The 18,681-nt window shown below is 58.9% G+C and overlaps 6 protein-coding genes across 6 annotated transcripts; 3 read left to right on the top strand and 3 right to left on the bottom strand.

The window, feature by feature from the left end:
• The first annotated feature begins 410 nt into the window (after positions 1-410).
• On the top strand, positions 411-6,463 carry B0H64DRAFT_55708 (uncharacterized protein). Its single transcript, XM_062808433.1, has 6 exons — positions 411-568; positions 749-1,449; positions 1,544-1,793; positions 1,859-1,904; positions 2,067-3,119; positions 3,175-6,463. Exons 1-6 carry the CDS (start codon positions 566-568, stop codon positions 6,156-6,158), a joined length of 5,037 nt encoding a protein of 1,678 aa, XP_062654268.1. The 5' UTR covers positions 411-565; the 3' UTR covers positions 6,159-6,463.
• B0H64DRAFT_412053 (VHS domain-containing protein) lies at positions 6,428-8,950 on the bottom strand. The gene is made up of 4 exons (XM_062804896.1): positions 8,076-8,950; positions 7,349-8,024; positions 6,817-7,298; positions 6,428-6,765 (listed from the first exon to the last, which is right to left on the bottom strand). The coding sequence occupies exons 1-4, from the start codon at positions 8,622-8,624 to the stop codon at positions 6,559-6,561; spliced, it is 1,914 nt and encodes a 637-aa protein (XP_062654267.1). The 5' UTR covers positions 8,625-8,950; the 3' UTR covers positions 6,428-6,558.
• Positions 8,951-9,015: 65 nt separating this feature from the next.
• Positions 9,016-10,573, top strand: B0H64DRAFT_412052 (uncharacterized protein). The gene has a single exon (XM_062804895.1). It carries the CDS (start codon positions 9,197-9,199, stop codon positions 10,436-10,438), a length of 1,242 nt encoding a protein of 413 aa, XP_062654266.1. The 5' UTR covers positions 9,016-9,196; the 3' UTR covers positions 10,439-10,573.
• On the bottom strand, positions 10,574-14,551 carry B0H64DRAFT_412051 (uncharacterized protein). Its single transcript, XM_062804894.1, has 5 exons — positions 13,874-14,551; positions 11,267-13,800; positions 11,074-11,233; positions 10,950-11,043; positions 10,574-10,885 (listed from the first exon to the last, which is right to left on the bottom strand). The coding sequence occupies exons 1-5, from the start codon at positions 14,501-14,503 to the stop codon at positions 10,734-10,736; spliced, it is 3,570 nt and encodes a 1,189-aa protein (XP_062654265.1). The 5' UTR covers positions 14,504-14,551; the 3' UTR covers positions 10,574-10,733.
• Positions 14,552-15,330: 779 nt separating this feature from the next.
• On the top strand, positions 15,331-16,795 carry B0H64DRAFT_412049 (uncharacterized protein). Its single transcript, XM_062804893.1, has one exon. It carries the CDS (start codon positions 15,593-15,595, stop codon positions 16,682-16,684), a length of 1,092 nt encoding a protein of 363 aa, XP_062654264.1. The 5' UTR covers positions 15,331-15,592; the 3' UTR covers positions 16,685-16,795.
• On the bottom strand, positions 16,796-18,079 carry B0H64DRAFT_412047 (casein kinase substrate phosphoprotein PP28-domain-containing protein). Its single transcript, XM_062804892.1, has 3 exons — positions 17,629-18,079; positions 17,002-17,576; positions 16,796-16,942 (listed from the first exon to the last, which is right to left on the bottom strand). The coding sequence occupies exons 1-3, from the start codon at positions 17,981-17,983 to the stop codon at positions 16,826-16,828; spliced, it is 1,047 nt and encodes a 348-aa protein (XP_062654263.1). The 5' UTR covers positions 17,984-18,079; the 3' UTR covers positions 16,796-16,825.
• Between the last annotated feature and the right edge of the window lie 602 nt (positions 18,080-18,681).

Genomic DNA, 18,681 nt, shown 5'->3' with positions numbered 1-18,681 from the left:
TCTTATTCCCTTAAACTAAAACTGGCCTTTTGAAGTCCTGTGCCCGACACTTGAGACAACTCAATGCTACCCCTCACAGCCTGATGGAGGGACACCCCCCAAAGAGGGCTCAGCTGCCCACCGTTAGTCACTTTCTCAGCCGCCCCGTGACAGACTTTCCCCACGCCGTCCTCGTCTTGCAGTCCTCAGTCGTAAATCGCGGCTGTCTCGGCGACAGTCTGCAGCGGAAGGCAATGTCTATCGAGCTCCGCTGATGGGCAATCAGCGGGCGATGTCTGCTGCGCGGAAACGGCTCAATAGTGACGGTAAAAGAAGGACAACTCACGTCGCACGACTCTCTCCTGTGTACCTCTAGAGATATCCTCACCCTTGTAGCCTCGCCTTCCCCTTTCGTGGCGAAGCACCCCCAGGCAACGTTCCTAGGCGCCATATAAGAAAACATAGGACACCTTTTTGGCCTCTGTGCCGCACTCATTCGTCGTTGCATTCATTTGGAACAAAACCGCCAGGAATGGTTCGTAGCACTTCCCATTTCACGTTCTGGGCCGCCGGCAGTTAGTGCAACATGGTAAGTAAGATCAAGAGCCTTTGACCCCATCACCAACCGAGCTACTCCAGCTTCTGGGTCGCATATACCCGCGTCATCATCCCTCTACCGGCTGCGAGTGCAGCACAACAACCCATTTCCGTGGCCTTTCCCGCCAAACACACCCCGGGCTTCTACGATACGACTAACATATCCCCCCAGGCCTCTATCAACAAGAACCCGAGCCGGTTCGAGCTCACGGCCGTCTACCGTCATCCAGAAGCCAAAGCCGACATCGTACTCGTTCACGGCCTCAACGGAGCTCCAGAGAAGACATGGACGGCCCCGAACGGGGTATACTGGCCCGCCGACCTGCTACCGACGTCGTTGAAGGATCAACATGCCAACGTGCTGGTATATGGGTACAACGCCGATGTATACGGAGGATTCTGGGAACGGCCTGCCAAAAGTCCGAGTGACAACTTCATCCATCATCACGCGCAGACCCTCGTAACGACTCTCACCCACTACCGCAAGAGCGAAGGGACCGAACGGAACCCCATCATTTGGGTCGTCCACAGCCTCGGCGGCATAGTCACCAAGCGAGCGCTCCTGTATTCGAATGATCTGCGAGATCCCAACCAAGAAGACCTTCGCTCGATCTACGTCTCTACGTATGGCATCATCTTCCTAGGCACGCCGCACAATGGATCGAACGCGGCCGCGTGGGGAGGGATAATACAAAGAATGGCGGACGCTGTGGTTCCGAAGAAGATCTTCGAATCCGAATCGGTGCTCCTCAAGTCGCTCAAGAAGGACAACGAGACGCTTCAGCAGATATCCAGTCATTTCTTGGATATTTACCAAAAGTTCAAGATCCATATGGCGCATGAAAACCAAAAGACAGATGTAAAGGGGTCGAAGTGAGTTACTCTCCTATTCTTTCCTGAGTATCACGGCGTCACACTGTCCGACGTCGTACGCCCGACACACTCGAGCATACACTGACTGTCCCAGGATTCTGGTCGTGGATGCCTCGTCTGCGAGCCCACAGCTTGTCGGTGTCACGTACTACGGCATCGAGGCCACACATTCCCGCATGTGCAAGTTCGAGAGCGAGAATGCGCCCGGCTACCGGACAGTCTCCACGGCGATTAGAGAGTGGATTGCGGGCGCCCCCGAAGTGATACCAATCCGTTGGGAAGTGGAAGAGGACCAACGTCGGGTGAGAGCAAACCTAGAATACTTCGAGCGTGTTCGGCAATATGTGAGTCCCTAGTGCATGTAATCACATGGATAACACCGAGAGCACCGAATTAACTTCGATTTCAGCAGGGTTCTACGTCTCTCCCTGCCGGGCATCCGCAGCAAGCACTTGGTAAGTTGATTTTACCAACAGTCAGGGGTGGTACATGTCCGACGGATCTCAAGGACAGGAGGAGTTGCACGCTGCCGCAGTTGAACAGGAATCGTGGCACGGGGATCATGGGCACCACTGCTTATTCAAGGAACACGCGCTAATTTATTCTTCTTTTAATAGTCCAAAGCAGCAATGGGATTGCCTCATCCCAAACCCAACCACCACCACCACCCCTAGAAGCCGGCCGGTCCATCTCAGCACCCCTCCTAACCGACACGGCCCACCCGCCGACACCTTCCACCTACTCTCCCAAGCTCCTCCCCGCCCTCCCGGAGTCCCAACCGCTCCCGGAGCCCGACCACGAGCCGCTCTTCATCCACCCGGAGACCTTCCGCCCCAATTCCTACTTCATCGGCCGCGAGGACGAGCTGCGCGGCCTGCACGAGATGCTCATGGACCGCAAGCGCCGCTCCGAGGGCACCTCGGCCGTGCTGGTCCAGTGCCTCCCCGGCGGCGGCAAGACCCACCTCGCCCGCCAGTACGTCTTCCAGCACCGCAACGACTACCCCGGCGGCGTCTACTGGGTGCGCGCCAAGTCCCGCCAGGAACTCGAGTACTGGTACTGGCGCATTGCCAGGAATGAGGCGCTGCGCGGGCTGGTTGATCAGCGTGATGTGGATGAGCTGAGGAACCCGAGGCGGATTGTGCATATCGTGCGGCGCTGGTTGAGCGCGCAGTCGGGCTGGCTGATCGTCTTTGATGGGGTTCAGTTTGATACGCCCGGCTTGCATGAGTTTATTCCGGATGCGAGGGACACGAGCCTGATTTATACGTCGACGGAGCGGGCCGTGACGGGGGATCCGCGCTTTGATAACCCGCAGGTTATGGAGCTTGGGTTGATGACCGCGCAGCAGGCACAGGATTTATTGTTGCTCGAGACGGAGAGACGAAGGCCATGGAGTGCGGAAGACCAGGCCATTGCGCTGGAGCTCGTGGGTTTGATGGGCAGGCTACCGCTGATGATTCACGTTGCTGCACAGCATCTGAAGGCGACGAGGGAGCCGTTGTCGAGATATCTCAGGTCGTATCGGAATCGGCCGAAGGCGGGAGATTTGCCGGCATACAAGGCTGTGCGAGAGCAGCTCGAGAACAGGGGCGAGAACGAGGCGTTGAACTTGATGTCGCTGTTGGTCTTCTTTGACCAACACGTCCCGGTCGAAATGCTCGCGCTCGGTACGTACATCCACCCCCTTTTTTGGTGAGACTCGAGACCGCTAACTCCTCACAGGCATCTCTGCCCTCGATAAGGTTACCCCCGTCAAGAGCTGCGACGCTACACACAGGAAGGCGAGCCTCAACAATACGCTCAAGGTTCTCATCGCCTTCGCCCTGCTCGAACGATCTGAAAGCGATGACATCTCGCCTAGTAGCTCCCGCAGCTCCAAGCGCAGCTTTGATAGGCACGTCGACTATCTGGACCTGCTCCGTATCCATAGCGTCGTCCAGGCCTTCTTCATCGACTCGCTCCACGAACAACACCAAATCCCATTCTGGCTTGAGCGAGCGGTGGCTGTTTGGACTAAATCCTACGATGACGCGGATAGACGGATCCAGGAAGACCCGAGAATCGGCCTGCCAGATGACTACCGCCGCTTCTGCATCCACGGCGAGAAGCTCCTGAAGAACCTGAATCGATTCGAGAAGCGGTATCCGAAACTCGCCGTTGCCAAATCGCACCTGGAGCAGCGGCTGGGCAGGATCCAGGGGCAGATCGACGACCTCTCGGAGACCATCCAAAAGAATATTGTCGATGGCTCTGTAGAGGAATACCCAGCCTCGGTCTTTGACCGCATTAGCACCTCCTCGCAGTCCGACGCGGCAACAATGCAGTCTCACAGCAGCCAACTAAGCGGGATGGGATCGCTCGATGGCGAGATCGACCTAGTTCAGTCGCCGCTGACGGAGTTGTTGGAGCGGGATGCGCAAATGCTCATGCCGTATCCTACTACGCCTGTGATGCCGGAGGCACCGGAGATTACCGAAGACGACCAGGAGACCGTCGTTTTATCTGTGGCTGGGACGCAGGTTCACGTGGGGGCAACGGACATGGTCGACACCAGTTCGCTACCGCCAGATCCATACGACCGTCAACAAGACTCGGCGTTCTTCAATGACTGGCAAGACGACATTCCACATCACAGGGTGCTCAAGAGACAAGAGACTCGGCGGTACCATGATCGTGGGGGTGCCTGGAGAGCGACGACCGTCAGTGATCCGCGGGTCGGGCTCAGCTGGGATGTTGCGCTCGGGTCCATCCTGAGCAGAAGGGATGCTTCACAATCACCATCGGGGGCTCACTTGACAGCTCAGAGCGAGGCGGAGATGCAACTCAATAAGATCAAGATGGCAGCGCCGCCGTCCCCCAGGCAGAGAGGAAGCTTCGGCTCCCAGTCCATGGCTCGACCCATGACCTTGGTGGGTAGAAACAGTTGGGCGGTCCCCAAGGCTCAGAAGACCTCCGACACCGAGGTGGCTGAAGTCCCACCCGAAGAATTCTCAAGCGGGCTCACCCAGATTCTGTCATCTCCCAAGAGCTGGACAGAGGCAACAATAAAGATGCTGAAGAAGACGGTGATGCCATCGGACAAGCCCAAGTCACCACCCCAGCCTGAGCAACCCCAGACTCCGCCCGAAGAAGAGATCGTCGTTTCTCCCTCGCCCATCTTCCGCGGCAGCCGCTCCGCCAACTCGAGCCCAGCTAGTCACTCCTCGCCCTTCCCCCCGCCGTCCTTCTCCGGCATTCCCTCGGATGACCTGTTCTCTAAAGCGGGCGTCCCGCTCGTCGTCCGTCGCTGGGACACGGTCGTCTACCACCCCGACGGCACGCCGATTAGTTCGTCCGGCATCGAGTGGTCTAGCGCCTCCGATCCCCTGTCGTCCTCCTACCCGACCCTGCCCTCAAACAGGCACCACCGCCCCAGCAACATCAACACTGCCCAGCTTCTCCTCCATGGCAGCAGCAACGGTGGCCCGCCGGCAGGATACTCCTCCCAGCCCATGTCGCGTGACGGCTCGCATCAGTCAAACCCCAGCATCAACATCCACAGCCCCACCGCGGCAGCCCAGTCGGCTCGACGTTCACGCTCACCGTCCTCGTCACCTACTGGGACAGACCCAGCTCAACGACAGAGCCCGCCCGGCCCAGGAGCCAGCACAACGGGAGGCGGTCCAGCCGGCAGCCTGCCCATCCCGACGCCCTCCTCCCGCCTCAACCCCTTCCCCTTCGCCCGCGGCCGCCCGCCCTCCTACACGGAAACAGAACCCTCGCCCAGGATGGACACGCCCTTCTCCGACGTGCACACCTCCTACCAGCACTGGGAAGACCGACACAACCACAACAACCACCACCCCGACCACCGCAACCACCCCGACCACCGCAACCACCACAACCCCATCTCACCGGGCACCTCCTTCCCCCCCGCCACCACCACTAACAACAGACCCCACGCCCGCCTCAACCCCTTCCGCTTGCGCCCCGGCCGCCGCGCAGCCCGCATCCTCCCCACCCGCGGCGCCGCGGCCCGCCGTGCCCAACAGCACCGTGACAACAACAACAACAACGGCCGTGGCAGGCGCGCACACTCCCTCTCGCCATCAGCCGGGTCGGGGTCGGGGTCGGGGTCGGGGTCGGGGTCGGGGTCGGTGTCACCCGTGCCCTGGCCGTCGTCGCCGCCATCGCATTCGCCACTATCCTCGTCGCCGAGGGGAAGGGCGTTGGCGCAAGCGCAGGCTGTAGCCGGGACGGGGGGTGGCGTGGGCGTGGGCTTGGGGGTTGGGTTGGGGAGTGGGAGTGGGAGTGGGTATAACTTCCCTTCACAACAACAGCAGCAGCAGCAGCAGCAGCAGCATCTGAGTCCGTTGGCGGAGTGGGCCGTGCCCGCGCCTTCGGGGCCGGAGACGGGTGCGGTGATTGGTGAGGTGGTGCATGCGGGGAGCGCGCCGACGGGGGAGGCGGGTAAAGGCGGTGGTGGTGGTGTGGGGGTGGGAGGGGAGGACATGGCGCGGTCTGCGTCGGCGGGGAGTGGGAGTGGGAGTGTGGCGGCGGCGGGGATCCGGATGGAGGATGGGACGGTGGTGGAGTTTGGGTCGCCTGCTTTGGGTTCGGCGGGTGGTTCTAGTCCTGGTGTAGTGTCTCCTGGGTCTGGTGGGAAGAGGCCGAGGACGGGGAGTTTCCCTGGGATGGGCACGAACGGGTTCGTGGTTTTTGAGTGAGTGCATGGTGCATTAGTGAAGGGGAATGGTTTGTTTTGTGTGATTTGGAGGAGTAATGGTACACTTCATAGCGATTGGATGGCTAGAATGTTTTAATAGATGCGGATGCATGCATTAGGAGCAGTTATGTTACTTTGGTACTCCCTTCTACGCGACGGTATTACGGTTTAACAGAAAGGAGGGCGTTATACAATGGCTGAGCTCGAGGACAAGTGATGACACAGCTGGCTGCGAACACGTAAATAAACATCCTCGTAGTTAGATAACAGATTTCATGCGCATACCACTTCAATCTTATTTGACGCGGTTTGGATATCAACACCCCTTTGCCCCCGCTCTCATCCAGTATAGATGCTATCAAAACGATCCCCTATTTCACTCCCATTCCACGATCAGACTACTACGCAACAGTAAACTCCGGTATTTCGCCCATCTCCTGCTTCAACTCGCTCCCGACCTTGTACGACACCCGCCACCTGAGCTTGATCCCTTCCACCTTCTTGGCCTGGTTCCCTGCGTGGCGCACTTTGATAGATTGGGTGACGCCCCGGCTTTGCTTTGGCTCCAACGTTCTCCCGCTCTGTGGTTTCAGGAGCAGCTCGTACCCCTGTCACAAGCTGTTAGCACACAACATCAGATTAGTTGTCTGGTGGCTTACTTTGGTCACCGCCAGCTGGAAGTGCAGCTCTGAGATTGGCTGCGCCGTGTTATTTGTGAACGCGAATAGCAAGTTGAGCAAGGGGTCCGTATCGACGGTCCGGTTGGCGACCATGTCGACCTTTAGGTTTGTGTTGCTGACCAGCGCCTTGTGCTCTCTGGGTACTTGCGGGGCTTCTGGGGGTAGCGCCGAGGAGAAGTTCCACTCGTCGTCGTCGTTCGCTAGAGTGGGCGCCTGAGAGGATGTGGCTGGTGCCGGGGACAGGGAGGAGAGTGCTGCGAACGGGTCCGTGGTCGATGACTGAGTGGGTGGCGAGAAGGCCGATCTCTGAGCCGGCTGCGGGGTGCTCGACTTAGATGCTGGCGCAGAGGTGAAGGAGTTGAAGTTTGAGAAGGGTGCGGGAGACGGCGTGGATGCCGGCACTTGTCCCTTCGCGGTGTTGCCTTCTGTGACAGATGAGAGCAATGCCGGGCCAGGGATATCTATAGCTAGTTAGTCGTATCCGGGGGTGGGATTCTATCACATAACATACTCGTGTTGGCCCCGAAACCCAGAGCGATCCCGCCTGCTTGGCCGTAACTGCTGGTGTCGGCTATTGACAAACCCAGGAGATCGTCCTCAACCCCGGCCGTCTTGGAGGTCGACTGGCCACCAGCCGCGCCGTTTGCATCCGCATCGTCGAAGTCAATCAAGGACAGTTCGTTCGCCGCGCTTGCCGCACTTTTCCCACTACTTGTTGTCGGGACTGGGGCGCCCTTGGCTATTTGCTGCGCGCCTTCGACATCGCCCTTCTTGAGCAGCTTATACCGTTCGACTGTGCGGTGTATGCTGTCGTTAATCTTGAGCAACTTGGCTACCGCCTCGTGGTCGTCGGATTCCTCCTCGCACATCTTTTGAATCTTGGGCTGGGCACTCGAGAGCGCCGCCGCGAGCTCCGAAAAGACATCACCGTCCACCATCTTCTCGCCGGCCTGGAAGGCCGCGAGCCTCTCCTCGAGCAGTCTTGCCTTTTGTTGAATCTTGCCGACCTCCTCAGCGGCCTTGGCGCGGTAGTCGACCTTGGACCGAGTGTCGTATCCGGCCATGACCTTCATCAACTTGTTGGCTTCCCTCAGGTCTTCCGGTGTACCTCTCCGGATGAGCTCCTGCAGCTTCGCCGACTGCGCCTCGCGCTCCTCCTCCTCCATCTCCTCGGCGGATTTGAGGTTCTGCAAGGGTCAGTATGGGGCGCGGTGCTCATGCTCAAGGCTACCACGTACTTCACTGGGATTCAGCACGGCGGCATCCTCCCTCCTAACCTCCGGAAAAGTGTATCCCTTGTAGCTCAGCAGACGGTGCATGTCGCGGATAAATCCGAGGTCCTCCCTGTAACGACTCGTATCGCATATGGTGCTGCGCCATTCTTCGATGGCCTCGAGGATTTTGAGCTGGACGCGCGACGGTCGGATCGGAGGTCGTTCGGGGAAGCGGCGCACTAGCTCGTTGAGGAACTCTTTGGTGGCAATCTGCAGCTGGAAGGGGTAACCGCAATTCTTGACGCAGATGTCGAGCAGGTTAAGGGCGAGCAGCGAGACGTTGGGGTTGCGGTGGTTCACATAGTTGACGATGGCGACGGCGGCCTCGCGCGGGGCCGAACCTTTCTTGGCATTGATTAGGTCGGCGATCTCGAGGTTCAGCGCGAGGTTTGGCTCGAAGTTCTCTGGGCTGCACGCCGCCTGAATAAACCGGTGGAGTTGCGAAGGTGCCGGGGCGGCGCCCATCTCCCCCCAACGGTCTCTAGCGGCGAACCGCGCCGAAGCGGCCTCCATCTTGATGATTTCGGGTGTTGCTCTTTGCGCTTCGTGTCTACGGAACTGGCGGGATGGATAGTCGAATATTTGGACCCAGCAAGTGGCGCCAGGTAAGTCGCTGGCTAATATTCCGTGGAGGCCGCGCAATACCTAAGGTAGGCAGCTCCTTAGCTGGCTTGAGCACACGTAAACGTTGTGGTTGAGCTTGGGCCTGAGGATGCGCCCCTGGGCTGTGGTTGACGCAACGCAGAGGGAGAGAGGGCCCCGTTTCTTGAATAATCCCAGGGGGAAACGGCTGATCGGCGCTTTGGTGAGTGGTGCTTGTGTGGGGCTCGGGCAGCAAGCAGCAACGCGCATAACGGACGCTCGGCGGTGGAGGCGGGGCAGTCCCTTGGTTATCAACCCCACCATTAAAGTTCTCAGCGGGAGGCAGGAAATCTCCGAGTGAAGTCATTGCAAGTAATTTATTATCACCAACACCCAATATCAACCCTTTGACACGGTATACGAAAGGTCTCGCTTTATTATTCACCAATTCCACGGCCATTCTCTAATTTCCCCACCGGCTTCCCCCCCGCCCCGACCCCACCATGGTCCGCCACAAGAAAGACAACTTCTCGTCGCGGGGCAAACATGCCCACCGCGGACCGCCCCGAAACGCCCGACAAATCGAGGCCGAGAACAACGGCAGCGCCGAAACCCCCGACAGCAACAACCGCACCGGCGGCTCCCGCCCCGCCTTCAAAGCCGCGTGCTGGGACCTGGGACACTGCGACCCGAAGCGATGCTCGGGCAAGCGGCTGATGCGGCTGGGGCTGATGCGGGAGCTGCACCTGGGGCAGCGGCACGCCGGGGTGATCATCACGCCCAACGGCAAGCAGACGCTGTCGCCGGCGGACGCGCCCCTCTTGGACCAGCACGGCGCCGCCGTGGTCGAGTGCTCGTGGGCGCGCACCAAGGAGGTGCAGTGGGGCAAGGTCGGCGGCAAGTGCGAGCGCCTCCTGCCCTACCTCGTCGCCGCCAACACGGTCAACTACGGCAAGCCCTGGCGCCTCAACTGTGTTGAGGCTCTGGCTGCCGCTTTTGCCATCTGTGGCCACCTCGACTGGGCCGCCCAGGTGCTGAAGCCTTTCTCGTACGGGGAGGCCTTTCTGGAGATCAATTCGAGTTTGCTGAAGAAGTATGCCGCGTGCGAGGACGAGGCGGGCATGAAGAGGGTCGAGGAGGAGTGGATGGAACGGTTGGACCGGGAGTATACCGAGAGCAGGGAAGAGGGGGATCCGGATGATTTGTGGGCCGGCGGGAACGTGAACAGGAGGATGCCAGCGGACTCGGACGAGGACGAGGAAGGGAGCGAAAGAGATGGAGAGGAGGACGAGGATGAAGACGAGGATGAGAAAGAGAAAGAGCAGGACGACGAAAGTGTAGACGGCATCTTTCTCGGCAGCAAACCACCACCAAAAGCGCAAGGGCAACAACCAGAAGAAAGGGACCGTTTTGCACTCCCATCAGACAGCGAAGAAGACGACGACGATGCCGAAATGGAAGCCATTCGCCGCAAGATAATTGCCTCGAAGCCCTTCTCCAACCCCGAGCCCGACGCGAAAAAGCCACTCGAGACCGTCGCCCGACCACAACCAAAATACAAGCCGGATTCAGACGCCGAACCAGATTCGGATAACGGGTCGGATGACGAGTTTGATAACATTATTGATGCGACACCAGTGACAGATCGAATGGGGCTGGCCAAGTTAGAGAAGGAGAGGGCGCGGATCACGACAACATCGAGAACGTTCTCATCGGGCGGCGTGTCTGCACCCTCGAGGTGGTAGCCAGTCATAAGAAGCAATGCTTTTTCAAGCGCGTATATAATCACGACAGCGTTTAGTATATTTTCATGCCGGCGCGCGTCTGTACCATCGAGGTTGTAAATAGTTACAAAATGCAATGCTTTTTCAAGCGGGTATAGAACTTGTTCTATTATACACAGTATATCTACACGGGGGAGCCTCTCCGACCCATCCATCACCGTCTAGAACAGCCGCCTTTTGGTCGCCATGCCCCAGATCTATCTTTCCCGATCTTTGTAGATGCACATGTACAGTTGAAAAAACAAAACAATTCATCTTACAGCGTCCGCTTCTCCGTGTACTCCTCAAGCATCTGGATATTATCCCCCGGCTGGAGCTCGTCCCAGCCGGCAAACGAAATGCCGCATTCGCTGCCCTTCTTCATCTCATGCACATCCTTCTTGACGTGCTTGAGCGTCTCGATGGTGCCTGTTTGTTTTGTTAGCCTCTGTCACAAGTAATAATATAATGCATGTCATCAGATGGAACTCACCCTCAAAGACATTCTCTCCCTCCCTGATAACCCTGCCCTTGGTCCCCTTCTTGACAAATCCGTTCCCGATCCTGCAACCGGCAATATTCTTGTACTTCCGCCCCTTGATATTGATCGGGAACACCTGCAGCACCTCAGCCTCGCCCACCACCTTCTTCAGAATCAGCGGCGGCAGGGCCTCGATCATGCGCTCCCGCACCTCCTCGACCAAATGGTAGATGACGTTGTGCTCGAGGATCTTGACGCCCGCGTCGGCCGCCAGCCGCTTGATGTGGGCGGGGATGCTGTTGTTGAAGTTGATGACGAAGCTCCCCGACACGGCGGCGTGCTCGACGTCCGACTCGGTGATCTGCCCGGGCGCCGACACCAGCACCTTGGCGCGCACGTCGTTGTTGCCCTGCTCCAGCAGCGCCGCCGTGACCGCCTCCACCGACCCGTGCACGTCGCCCTTGACGAGGAAGGGGACGTAATGCGTCTTGTCGGCGGGGTCCTCCTCGCCCTCGGCCGCGGCTGCGTCCGCCGCCGCCTGGGTGTTGTGGTGCTGGTGGCGCCGGTGGTGGCGTCGCCTGTTGTGGGGCTGCGGATCAGCGGCCTCGGCGAGTGCCCTCTCGCGCTCCCGCTCCAGGTCCCGCTCCCGGCGGTCTTGTTCTTGCTGGGCCATCTGGGAAATAACTTCGCCGCGCTCTTTAAGTTCCTGGCGGTACCGGACCGCGGCTTTGGCCTTGCCTTCGTCGGGGGCTTGGAGAACCTGGTCGCCTGCATCGGGTGGTTCTTTCCAACCGAGGATCTCGATGGCTGTGCCGGGAGGCGCCTCGTCAACTTCGACGCCGGCTTCGTTGCGGAGCGAACGGATCTTGGCGTGCACCCGCCCAGCGACGATGAAATCGCCGGGTCGGAGTGTGCCGCGCTTGACGAGGACAGTAGCAACGCGCCCAATGGGTTTGATGGTTGACTCAAGCACCCAACCCTCGGCCAAGCCGTCTGGTTCGGCGCGGATGTCGAGCATTTCGGACAGTAGGAGGATGTTCTCCTCGAGGTCGTCCATGCCCTGGCCAGTCCTGCCGCTGACGCAGACAACCTGAACGTCGCCGCCATAGTCTTCGAGCTCGACACCGTGCGTGGCAAGGTCAGACTTCACCCGCTCGATATTGGCTTCGGGCTTGTCGACCTTGTTGATGGCCACGATGATGGGTACCTTGGCGGAGCGGGCGTGCTTGAGAGCTTCCAGGGTCTGTGGCATGACGCTGTCGTCGGCGGCAACCACCAAAATCACCATATCGGTTACACTGGCGCCGCGTTGGCGCATCGACAAAAAGGCGGCGTGGCCGGGGGTGTCGAGGAAGGTGATCTGCTTTCCGGTGGACAAGCTTACCGAGAACGCACCAATGTGTTGCGTGATACCGCCGTGCTCCTGAGCCACGATAGACGACTTCCGCAGGTAGTCTAGAAGAGTTGTCTTGCCGTGGTCGACGTGGCCCATGATGGTGACGACAGGCGGCCGAAGTGGTAACGAGGAGAGATTGGCAGGAACAGGAGCTGGCTTGAGATCCTCATCCTCGCCGGCATCCACAGTTGGTTCGAAGCCGTATTCCTGGGCCACCAAGGCAGCCGTTTCACCCGTGAGGATGTTGTCCTTGCCGACCTCCTCAAAACCAAGCTCCTCCAACTGCGACACAAAAACGTCGATTTTCTCGCCAAGGGCGACAGCCAGATTCGACACGCTGATGAATTCGGGGAGGAAGATGGGCGTCGGGCCAGCTGCTTCAAGGGCAGCCAGTCTTTCCCTCTCTCTCGCGGCCTTCTCGGCCTTCCTCCGGCGCTTTTCCTGGTAGAAATCATCATCCCAGTCATCGTCCTCGTTGACCTCCCTGCGTCGGATTTTGGGCTTTTTCGGCTTCTCATCTACTTCCTCATCGCGAGCATACCGACTCACCCGGCCGTATCGATTATCCCGCTCATCACGACGAGGCGGTAAAACTTCAGAACTGGTTGCTTCCTCGCCAGGCTCCTGCTCCTCCTGACGAAGCTCGCGCGCAATACGTTGCGCCTTCACCAGCCTGGCTTCTTCCGTATAGTCCTCGGCCCAATCCCAGTTCTCTGAGTGCTCGGCCGCCGCCCCGTTCCTCCGCGGCTCGTCCTGCCTCGTGGCTTGACTTTCCAGTAGCTTCCATTGGTCCACCCCAGCGTTTGGGCTCCCTGCCTGGGGGCGACCAGCGGTATTCTGTCCCAACGAGCCGAATAAGTTCGCCCCAGGTTTCGAGGCGTATGCTTGCGGCGCCACCTGAAAGTCGGAAGGTGCCGCGCTAAATCCTGGAGGCAAACTTCGTTCTCGGCGCGCAAGGTTCTTCCAGTCGCCCTGATCCGCTGGCGTTTGTGTTAGAGAGCTGCTCGGTCGAGGAAGATCATAGCGTGGTGTACTGCCATGCGGGGTTTGACTAGTGGGCGCAGATGCGTCCCGTTGCCCGACCTGGTTTTGCCCTCCATCCCCAAGGGCGCCCGTAATCCCAGACGGCCGGCTCCGGCGGCTCCGCAGAGCAGCGAAATTGCGGGATACATCGTCCTGAAACGTGTCGGGTTGGTGCGGTGGGCTAGCGGGCTGTACCGGCCTATCGGTACCACCGGCCTTCTCCCTCGCCGCGCGCTCATGTGGAAGAAGAAACGCTAAAGGGTTCGTTTGCTGTGGTGGTTTCGCTGCATCGGGATTGGCCCAGGCGGGTTGCGCCGCCGCCGGAGTTAACCACGATGGAGCTGCGGATGCCCAACTAGGGGTGGTGTTCTTGGGTGTCGGATCCGCTGCCGGCGCCGGCCGAAGCTGCGTTGGCGATTGCAGAATAAGTTCATCAAAGTTCGCCTCTCGGAAGTTGGTCGGGTTCATATTCCTCGTGGGTTCGGGTCGGGGGGGGCGGTCGTGCGCCGTCCATGACGTTCTCCTTCACCGTCCGCTCGTGAAGAACCAACCGGCTGTTGTTGATAGGCGACTGCGGATTCGCCACGGGTGGGTGTGTACGACCCATGGGCATCTCCCTTACAACTCGATCGCGTGGAAGGGGGCCAGTATTACGGACGATCGATGGAGTAATCCTCGTTGATTCAGCCGCGAGTGGCCTCCGGCCCATAGCCCTATCCCTTGCAGCCATTTCGTGAGGAAGCAATCGATTACTCTGGGCGATCGGTTGGCTGGTTTCGGCAGGCCATGGCCGAGGCGGCTGTGGAGGTGGGGCCGGACGTATCCGGTTCATGGCCCTCTCTTTCGCCGCACGTTCGTGCGGGAGTAGCCCATCGTTTGCGGCTACCGGCCGGGCATCCTGGGTAGGGGTGGCTTGAGGTGGTTGTGTTCGGTTCATGGCCCTCTCTCTCGCCGCACGTTCGTGCGGGAGTAGCCCATCGTTTGCGGGCACTGGGAGGGGATCCTGTGTGGGGGCGGCCGGAGGCGGTTGTGTTCGCTTCATGGCCCTCTCCCTCGCCGCACGTTCGTGCGGGAGTAGCCCATCGTTTGCGGGTACCGGGAGGGGATCCTGTGTGGGGGCAGCCGGAGGTGGCTGTGTTCGCTTCATGGCCCTCTCTCTCGCCGCGCGTTCATGCGGGAGTAGCCCATCGTTTGCGGCTACCGGGAGGGGATCCTGCGTGGGGGTGGCCGGAGGTGGTTGTGTTCGCTTCATGGCCTTCTCTCTCGCCGCGCGTTCGTGTGGAAGTAGGCCGTCATTGGTAGTGGCTGGCTGTGCTGGCTGTGCTGGCTGTGGTGGTTGTGTTGCCCAACTGGGTAGGTCACCGGTCGTAAATTCCCTCTGGCATCCCCTCCCATCCCCGAAGCTTGCCAATGCGCCTAACCCGAGGGGTTTACGCGGGCCCGCTGTGCTACCGAGTCCTCCATGCCTACTACCAGTGGTTGCGACGGTGTACGGTCGGGTTACACTGCCGGGAGTTGGCGACGGTGTGTTCGAGAAGGACCCGGGGTCTATTATTCCGTCATTGGGACTCGACGACGGACGAAGGGCGGGGCGGGTGTAGGGACCGTAGCCGTAGCTGAAACGGCAGAGCAGGCATGCCGACGGTCGGTTCTGCTTCTAAGGCGAGACCGTTAATATTGAGGGATCCCTTAGATAAGAGAGTCAGTTAAAACGCACCTGCTGCCATAGTCCACGTCGCATCATAGTCGGATCTGGCGGGGCATGGCGGTCTCAGGTCGAAAGATTAGAGAGCGACTTCCGGGTTTCCTCTGCTGCAAGTCCATCAAATCGCCAAAAATTCGGCCAGAGCTTCTCCGATCCAGGATACCCTGGCACCCCAGCCGAACAGGGGTCCAATCGACTTTTTGCATGCGATAAATCCAGGGTTAGGGTCTTGGAACTGGACACTTGATTCGGCATCACCGCAATTTCCTCCCTCTCAACTTCCATTTACACTGGAAGAGACGGAACCTTTGGATACTCCTCCAAAAGGCCATCTCAGCGCCTCATAAAACACCCTCGCTTATTTCACTTCCGGAGGCATCTCCAACTTTTCCATTCACTTCCTTACCGGACAATCCCGACACCACCAACACTTAGTTACCCGCCTAAGTTTTTTCACACCTTCAATCAACAACCGCGCCCCTGAGTTTCCCACACACGCCCACCGCCACCACCACCACCACCACCGGCACCATGCCTCCCACCAAAACCGCCAAATCCAAAGCCCGCCTCACCCCCTCCTCCAAATCCAGCAACAGCAACAATCCCTCATCCCCACCCTACCCCTTCCAACCGGCCCCCGCCGCCCTGCAACCCTTCTGCGCCACGCTCCCGCCAGGGCATGTCTACATCACGCACGTGGACCCGCGGCCGGCCGCGGCCAAGCGCAAGCTCTTCCTCATCCCCATCGGCATCAACCTGGCCGTGATCGGGCTGTTCGTGTGGCGGGTCGCGCACATCGCGCCCTACTACCTGGCGCTGGCCATGTCCATGCTGGGCCACTCCAACGCGACGACGCTGCGCACGGCCGAGCTCGGCTGGAGCGAGCTGGGCTGGGCGGTCGCGGCGCGCGCCGCGACTTTTTTGTTGGATTTCGTGCTGGGTGTGTTTGTGTGGCCGTGGCCGTACGAGTTCTTTGTGGGCACGACTGGGCGGGGGAGTCCCGTCGCCTGGCGCTGGGCGGTTGGGTTCCGCGGCAAGGAGGTCTATGTGCGCCGCAGTCGGGATGGTTGGGACGGGGTGCTGCGCAAGGAGAAGGTGGATTTGTTTGATCTTGAGGCGCCTGATGCTAGGGAGGGTCGCGAGGCGATCTTGGGCCGCATCAATACCGCTACTTCGCCCATGTTCATGCAACAGAAGACGGGGTATTTGACTATGAATGGGGAGTGGGACTTGGACTGGCGGGGTATGGTGGACGCGACGCGGTTGGCGGATGCGAAGGAGATCGCGCTGGAGGCGTTCGGGACGGTGGTGCTGTTGCATCACGCCAAGTTCGGGTGGGTGAGTGTGGATTTGGGGAATGGTGATAGCGCGGAGCAGGATGAGAGACGGCGCCAGGTGATGGCTTTCAGGGATGCTCTCACGGCGCTGGGGAAGGAGGACCTGTTCTTCAGGTGGGTGGAGATGATTCAGTTCGAGACCGACCAGCCGGGCGGGTTCACGAGGGAGAAGCAGGTCGTGGCCGCCCAAAAGATTCGGGATATGTTCAAGTCGAACGGGGTGGATTTTGATGGCCTCTGGAAGGAGACCGTCGGGACGGACGGACTGGCCGGTATGCCGGAATAACATTGTATCATACATCTGTACTACCACATTAGCAGTGGAAGGGGGAGAAATGGGCTTTCGGCGGGGCGTTCATAGAATGGCTGGTACAGGCAGTAAGAGATCTAGCAGTATTGTAATACTATCCTAGGACACGGGCGCAGTTCATTTCTTCTTCCCTGTCTTCTTCGGCCCAAGGGCTGCCTCACGCCGCTTAGCTTCCTTAGCATCAAACTCAGCCCGCTTTTCCTTCTCCTTCTCCTCCTTCTCCTCTTTCTCGGCCTATATACCGTGTCAGTTTTCGCATATAAAAATACTAGAAGACATTCATGGGGCCATACCTGTCTCCGGGCTGCCTCAATCTCACGTCTTTCCTTAATGAGCGCCAGGCGAGCCAAATCCATCCTGGCCTCATCCGTCTTGCCCGCCTCATGCAACTTGCGGTACCTCTCCTTGGCCGCAGCAGCCTCGATAGCCTCGCGTTCCCGCCTGCTAGGCGCGACGCTCATCTTCTTGACGCCCTCGGTGGCCTCCTCAACGGGAGACACCTTGGTCTGGTTGCGAGCCTTGCGCGAGTGGTTCGGGTTGGCGGGCATGTCATCATCTTCATCCTCCTCCGAGTCGCTCGGCGGTAGGTCGCCGACCTCTACCGGCTTCTTGGACCTAGCGATGGCGGCGTCCTTGCGTGCCTTCTTTTCCTTCCTGCGCTCCTCGCGGCTCAGCTCGGCGGCGGATTGGTTTTGGGCGGATGGGCCGGCGGCGTCATCGGAGTCCTCCTCCTCGGACTCTTCCTCCTCCGAGTCCTCCTCGCTGTCCTCGTCGGACGATGTCTTCTTCTTGGCATCCGCGCTCCACATGTCGATTTCATTGCCGTCGGCATCAAGCGGTCGGAGGTCACGCGAGAAGTGCTTACCACCTAGAACGCGATTAGCGGTTATGTGCGCAATGGGGGGAATAGAAGCACTTACCTCCACGTGTGTACTTCTTAAACTTGCCGCCGCGGCCGCGTGAGTTTGCACCTGGACCACCGCCTGCCATTTTGCGATCGTATGCGTCGAGTCGAGTGCCCGAGGCCGACTGATTGAGGGGTATGCGCGGGCGGGGTATTGGTATGGTTGAGAACAAGGTCAAATCTGCGACACTGCTGCTGATAAAGTCTAGAAGTCGGGTCGATAGTGAGCAGGTAGCGTCACTATAATCGCAGATCAGACAGATAGGTAGGGGGCTCTGTACGTAGAACAAAGCACCAAAGCAAACAGACTTTGGGGCAGCAGTGTTAAAATAGTCTATGCATTCCAGGGCGCAAAATGCTGACCCCGCCATCCCACCATTGCGGGGCTCCTGAGCCACTGCCGATAACTCGTTACCATACCATCACTCTAATTGGTTAACCAGCCGGAGAACTCGCCTCGACAAGGTCTGTTGTCGTCTGCACAGATCTGGACTTCGGACACTGTGAAACTCGTCGACATCGAGTCATTTTAGATAGTCAGACGGCTCGAGAAATTTCCCAGTTTCATGTATTACAAATCTATGGAAACTTAGGTGGTATAATTCGACCAGACCAGGCCGAATTTCGTCACAAGCACCGAGTTACCTAACCCGGTGCTTCGGCTGGGCTCCTTCACGCGACGTTGGTCTCCAGCACTTCAATCGAGTCGCTCTTGATTGGTCTAGGCTGCCCCACTCCAAACGCGCTGCTTAAAATCTTTGATTTCCGATTTCTCTTTCTCCCTTTCTTCTCCTTTTCTCATCATTCATAAAACACAGTTCCTTCAAATTCACTCCGGTCCGAGTCTTACGCCATGGCATTCTGGAGGGGAAACTGGAGGATAGACTGAATTCTTGCACTTACCCTTTGTCTCCGGCAGCTTGCTGCATCGTCGGAGAACAGAGAAATATTTTGCCAGATACATGCTGCCCTCTTCGTCATTTTGTTCACATGGTTGCATCACGGAAATCCGTGCCGCTCCCCCAAAATATTCGTAGTTTCGTACATTAGCTTTGTAGCCTTTCTTTGC

This window comes from Chaetomium fimeti (genome assembly GCF_033439085.1).
Source record: "Chaetomium fimeti strain CBS 168.71 chromosome Unknown B0H64scaffold_12, whole genome shotgun sequence".
Classification (NCBI taxonomy): Eukaryota; Fungi; Ascomycota; class Sordariomycetes; order Sordariales; family Chaetomiaceae; genus Chaetomium; species Chaetomium fimeti.
This window is presented reverse-complemented; position numbering and strand designations above follow the sequence as displayed.

Bases quoted from the DNA above. Each gene is read 5' to 3' on its own strand.
- B0H64DRAFT_412047 (XM_062804892.1), bottom strand. From the start codon at position 17,983: ATGGCGGGGTCAGCATTTTGCGCCCTGGAATGCATAGACTATTTTAAC. The intron at 17,577-17,628 runs GTAAGTGCTTCT...ATCGCGTTCTAG, and splicing joins TAAGAAGTACACACGTGGAG to GTGGTAAGCACTTCTCGCGT. The intron at 16,943-17,001 runs GTATGGCCCCAT...CACGGTATATAG, and splicing joins TTGAGGCAGCCCGGAGACAG to GCCGAGAAAGAGGAGAAGGA.
- B0H64DRAFT_412053 (XM_062804896.1), bottom strand. From the start codon at position 8,624: ATGGAGGCCGCTTCGGCGCGGTTCGCCGCTAGAGACCGTTGGGGGGAG. The intron at 8,025-8,075 runs GTACGTGGTAGC...TGACCCTTGCAG, and splicing joins CCGTGCTGAATCCCAGTGAA to AACCTCAAATCCGCCGAGGA. The intron at 7,299-7,348 runs GTATGTTATGTG...AACTAGCTATAG, and splicing joins GGGTTTCGGGGCCAACACGA to ATATCCCTGGCCCGGCATTG.
- B0H64DRAFT_55708 (XM_062808433.1), top strand. The intron at 1,450-1,543 runs GTGAGTTACTCT...TGACTGTCCCAG, and splicing joins ACAGATGTAAAGGGGTCGAA to GATTCTGGTCGTGGATGCCT. The intron at 1,794-1,858 runs GTGAGTCCCTAG...CTTCGATTTCAG, and splicing joins TCGAGCGTGTTCGGCAATAT to CAGGGTTCTACGTCTCTCCC.
- B0H64DRAFT_412051 (XM_062804894.1), bottom strand. From the start codon at position 14,503: ATGAAGCGAACACAGCCACCTCCGGCTGCCCCCACACAGGATCCCCTC. The intron at 11,234-11,266 runs GTCGGGGAGCTT...CTTCAACAACAG, and splicing joins GACGTCGAGCACGCCGCCGT to CATCCCCGCCCACATCAAGC. The intron at 10,886-10,949 runs GTGAGTTCCATC...CAAAACAAACAG, and splicing joins GGGAGAGAATGTCTTTGAGG to GCACCATCGAGACGCTCAAG.
- B0H64DRAFT_412049 (XM_062804893.1), top strand. From the start codon at position 15,593: ATGCCTCCCACCAAAACCGCCAAATCCAAAGCCCGCCTCACCCCCTCC.
- B0H64DRAFT_412052 (XM_062804895.1), top strand. From the start codon at position 9,197: ATGGTCCGCCACAAGAAAGACAACTTCTCGTCGCGGGGCAAACATGCC.